The sequence below is a fragment of the Gekko japonicus genome, unplaced genomic scaffold, assembly GCF_001447785.1.
Source record: "Gekko japonicus isolate JY-2015 unplaced genomic scaffold, Gekko_japonicus_V1.1 scaffold12, whole genome shotgun sequence".
NCBI lineage: Eukaryota > Metazoa > Chordata > Lepidosauria > Squamata > Gekkonidae > Gekko > Gekko japonicus.
Window position 1 is genome coordinate 1,219,276 of NW_015161947.1, and position 4,894 is coordinate 1,224,169.

Here is a 4,894-nt window from a genome sequence, read left to right on the forward strand (position 1 = left end):
CTCTTTCCCGTCGCCTTCTACCACTAAATCAATGGTTTATTCTCTTATCCTTTCTCAACTTCTACTTGATTTACTTCTTTCCAAGCTTCGCCCTCTTTCCTCCATTCTTAACTGTGGCTTGCTTGATTTTCTATCTTTCTCTCTCTTTGCTCACATTTCTCCTTTGTGATGTTTCTGTGTCCTTACCAGGCCTGGTTTAAGCTTCTGTTTTTCATTTTCAGATCTCTTCTGGTAGATCTTCTTTCCCTTTTCGCTCTAGTAATTGTCTCCTCTTAGGCAAGCCTCAAATTACTTTGGTTTCATTCTCCCATCCTAGCTCAGACTCATGGTTCCCCAATATCTGCACCTCTCCCTCCTTACGACTGACCCCTGGAAGTCCCCTTCAGTCTGAAGTGCTATTAATGAAGTACTGTCCTGTACAAAGAGCTGTTCTCACAATGGTTGGGGCAGTGGACGTCCAACTACATCGGCCTACCCTACCTTACCCTGATTTCTACCATTTTATTTTGTGCAACTGTTTGTGGCTTTTTGCCCACTTGCCCAGTATCTGGTTTCACCTTTGGGCACACATACAGATAGCCTTTTTCGGAGCACTTACTAATTTGTACCTTACCGCCATCCCGAGTTGTATCTGATATTTCGTATAGGTTTTTAATACTGTGTAATTATGTTTTTAACTGTTTTAAATTAGTTGTATATACTTGATGTTGCAACCTGCCCTGAGCCCTGCTGTGCAGGGGAGGGGAGGCTAGAAATCCAATTAAACAAACAAACAGTGCCTATTTCAGTTTCTTCAGGTAGATACCTGACTGCATGAAGTTTGGTCTAAAGCATACCTACCCACATTGGGTAGCAGATAAGCAAACCTGCCTTTTATGCCCCATCCCATCTGAAAGGAGTGCCTGCCTTGATGTGCCTGTAGTGTATGTTGCATTCACTTGTCTTGTTTGCACAGATGGTCATAGGCTACTCCAACCAGGCAAGGAAGGCACGAATGGTGGAACCTACAAACCGGGAGAAAAAGGACTTGGGACTCTTTGGTCTCTGGCAGACGGAAGAGTACCAGCCCCCTGTGGCAGTAGATGGAAGGGTAAGCAGGAGAACAGATCAAATTCGATGGAGAGGCTAACAATCTAAACTTTAACACCTGCACTGTTATATCTACCTGCTAAGTCGTGCAACATCCACAAACAGCTTTCAGCAAGGTTGCCGGTCAGGCCATAAACTCTTTTGAATTTCTCCAGAAAGGTAGACACACATCCTTGTGTTAGTTGTGAATGGAGCACGTGCATTTAGATTTCTACTTTTCAGAAGCAAAATAGTGGATTGAGAGAGCTTAGCCCTTTCCTGTTCACTGCCCCTGCCTATGAAAGTGGTGATTTTAAATGTTCTGTCACTTCTAGCTGTGATGTGGTGCTACCTAGGGAGAACAAGATTGTCAGAAGTTACTTCTGTCCTCCCCGCTAACCCTCCAAATGTTTGCTTTTGCTATCAATAGTATTGGCAAGACATTATGTTTTGTTATCTTATACTATTGCATTGATCCAGTTTTTAGGATTCAACTGCAGTTCGTGTGAATATTTCCAAACTAGTCCTGGTATTCTCAACACTGTTCTGCAGTGGTCTTATTGGATTCAGTGGAATTATTCCAGAATAAGCAATTTGAAGACTACATCTTAACTGCTGATAAGATTTCATCCTTGGCCTTTTTTTTTTTAATGACCTTTGGAAAAGAAGATTATTGTTGGGCTTTTTCGGGAACAGTGTTAATGAGGGAACTCCCATTTGTTTTGATGCATTTAGGCCTTGCTTTCTTTAAAACTCAGGTGACCAAAATATTTTTCAAGATCTCAGTGAAGCATTTTGGAGTTTGCAGGTAATCAAAAGCTTTGGGTTATGAACAGGACTCAGCACTCTGAACTACTGTAGAAGCAACCTGGCCATCGTAAAAGGCTTGAGCTAATAGCTTGACATCAAGCATAGTGTAAGATCCTTTTCTGTCCTCTTAAGGCCCTGTAGCAAAGTGAAAATGTTATACTGGAAGGAAGAACTCTGATCTGGGGGTTGTACTAGTGTTGGAAGGATGGTTTGTGCACCATTAGACCTTTTCTGTTGCCTGCCGTGTTTTATTCTCAGTTAGATGAACTGGTGGGGAATCAAGGACATGTACAACCGTGATAGCTTAAGCTGCTTTTGTGGAATCAGTTGAACTGGGCCAGAGTCAGTTAAAGTTGTTTGTGGATTGCATTTTATAGGATAATAATAGGTTGTTACAAGTGTAAAGTTCCACCAGGGTCTTCTGATATGATTTTCAAGTCTGACAAGAATATTGGCATGATAATAGAAATGCAGACTAAGAGTAAATATTTAGGAAGTATTCTTATGAAGTTACAGCTTTTTATTAAACATAGCATATAGAATTTCATCTAATGTTTTGTGTTCCTGTGACTCAGTCTTGCAGCAAGTTTTCTTCTGCATTTTATCATTTTAAACAGCAGTGGGCATGTAGGCAGGAGGCAATTTCTGTTTTAAAATATTAACTTCAGCCCTTCTGATTCACTCTTCCTTTTTGCTTCACTTCAGGTTCCTCGGAATGAATTTGGAAACGTGTATCTCTTCCAGCCCAGCATGTTACCAATAGGCTGTGTGCAGTTAAAGCTTCCCAACCTTCACAGAGTGGCCCGTAAACTGGACATTGACTGTGTTCCAGCTGTTACTGGATTTGATTTTCATGGGGGCTACTCACACGCAGTGTATGTCACAGTCCTGCTTTCTGGTTTTGTTCGGTCTGCAGTGGTGTCATGTGTGGGACCTGTTTCATCATCGGAGAGTATGCCTTAGATATGGGTAGGCTGAGAGGGTGTGATTGTCTTGGAAGACTGCTGGATGACCTTCAGCCGGAGTGGGTATCCCCACTCTGCCATAGAAAGTTGCTAGGTAACCTTGGTCCTGTTACACACTCTCAGTCTAACCTACACCACAGGTTTTTTTGCAAGGATAAAATAGAGAAGGGAAGAACGTTGTAAGCCACTTTAGGTCCCCATTGGGGAGAAAAGTGGGGTATTTAAATGAAATAAAATAAAACCGGGCTGCAGTGGCTAGACACCATAAAAATCAACACCAGCCTGAGCATGGAACACCTCAAAGAAACGTGGAGAGAGCTGGCCCATAGAATTGCCAAGAATCTGACACGACTGAATGGCTAACAACAACAACAAAATGAACATAATAGTATATGATTTTGGCGGATGTTTAGTTCCCCATCCTGCTTAATTTTTTTATTTCCATGGTAGTCAGGCAGTAGGAATCGAGTCAAGCTGGATTATTCAAGATTCCTCAAGAGATGCAGCTAGTTCATCAGCTGGCATATGAAATTAAACATTGCTCCATGTGGGCAGCATGCTGATGTGCCCTCTTACTACTGCAGGCCCCACAGAATAATCCCTCCCATCTCCCCACAATGCATGTGTTCATGAAGCTTCAGAAGCACCCTGTCTAGCATTCATGTGCCTCCCCCTTCCCCTCTCCTTGTCACACTCAAGAAATAGGAGACGGAATGTAGGTGAAGCAAAATGATCCTCTCAGAAATCACTGAGTGGACCGAGGAATAATGTAGCCCAAGAACAAAGGAAAACTGTTTAGGAAGCCTAATATAAGCAGCTATGGGGACAGGGACTCAGTTTTTTAGTCTCATTTGTATTCTGCTTTCTCTGGATGAATTAAGCGGATCAAATGTCGATTATACCATTTTGTTTATACAGGAACCCTGTGAATTAGGTTAGGCTGAGAGGCCATCCAGTGAGCTTCAGGACCAAGCAGAGATCCGAACACATGTCTTGGCCCAAGGCCAACCCCCTGTCCACTACTTTATGCTGTTTCTGGCACTGTATCAGGAGCTTGCCTCAGCAACACAGTCTTTCGTTTAGTGGGGGGAAATGGGGTGCCAGTTGTCACTGCCCAAAGACACAACCATGCTGATGTTTCTAGCCAGTCATTGCGGTTTCCAGCAGTCTGGGTTCCCATAATGTCTGATCATATCATAATGAATCTTGCTATGTAAGTACTGTTAATCTGTTGCATCAACACACAAACAGTATGTGGGTAGCTAGATTATTCTGTTCTCTTCACCAGTACTGAAGGCTACGTAATCTGTGAAGAATACAGAGAGGTGCTTGTTGCAGCCTGGGAGAATGAAGAAGCAGAGAGGGAAAAGAAAGAAAAGGAGGTAAGAAGAACCCTTTTGAAAGAGCCCATCCCCTCTCCCCTTTCAGTGAATTCAACTGACATTGATGGAACTGGACAGCATTAGAGAGCAAGGCAGTTCCTTAAACGTACATCTGGTGAACAGTAAAATGTTTTCACCATTTCTAATATTAACCTCTACCCAGATGGTTCCTAAATGTTTGTGTTCTTGAGTTGTCACCTGGTTGTGAATATGGAGGTAAATTTAACATTAGGGATGCTTTACTTTTGTGATTGGAATCCCGTTTTTCAAGATCAGACCAATTCAACACAATACATAGAAAGTTACAGCCCCCACAATTAATAATGATTTGGATGTAACTAGTTCTTCCCTTTGGGCTAAAGGAGTTCAATTTACTAAGTGTTATTCTCTTGTAAGATTTAAGGTCTACAATTATTTTAATTGTTGTGCCTTCCGCTTCCTAATTTTGAGTGAATTTTAAACACAGAAGCGGGATAAAAGAGTGTTGGGGAACTGGAAACTGCTGGTGAAAGGAGTTCTGATCCGAGAGAGACTGAAGAAACGCTACTCCACTAAGGTAAAAAACTATTGATATAAGCTGTCTTTCTCCTGCTTGGACGTTGTTATTGACGAGATTATTCAGAACTGTATGGACACTGGAAGACTATATTGGACTCTTGAAGAAAGAGT

At 42.1% G+C, this 4,894-nt stretch overlaps 2 protein-coding genes across 2 annotated transcripts in view; one reads left to right on the forward strand and one right to left on the reverse strand.

The window, feature by feature from the left end:
- XPC (xeroderma pigmentosum, complementation group C) overlaps positions 1-4,894 on the forward strand; it is a 26,142-nt gene that overhangs the window by 19,311 nt on the left and 1,937 nt on the right. Inside the window, exons 12-15 of the mRNA XM_015429358.1 lie at positions 956-1,090; positions 2,584-2,753; positions 4,132-4,225; positions 4,692-4,781. Coding sequence (XP_015284844.1) covers positions 956-1,090; positions 2,584-2,753; positions 4,132-4,225; positions 4,692-4,781 — 489 coding nt within the window. The remainder of the gene's footprint in view (positions 1-955; positions 1,091-2,583; positions 2,754-4,131; positions 4,226-4,691; positions 4,782-4,894) is intronic.
- The window catches only part of TMEM43 (transmembrane protein 43), a 38,979-nt gene that overhangs the window by 11,166 nt on the left and 22,919 nt on the right, over positions 1-4,894 (reverse strand). The window lies entirely within an intron of this gene.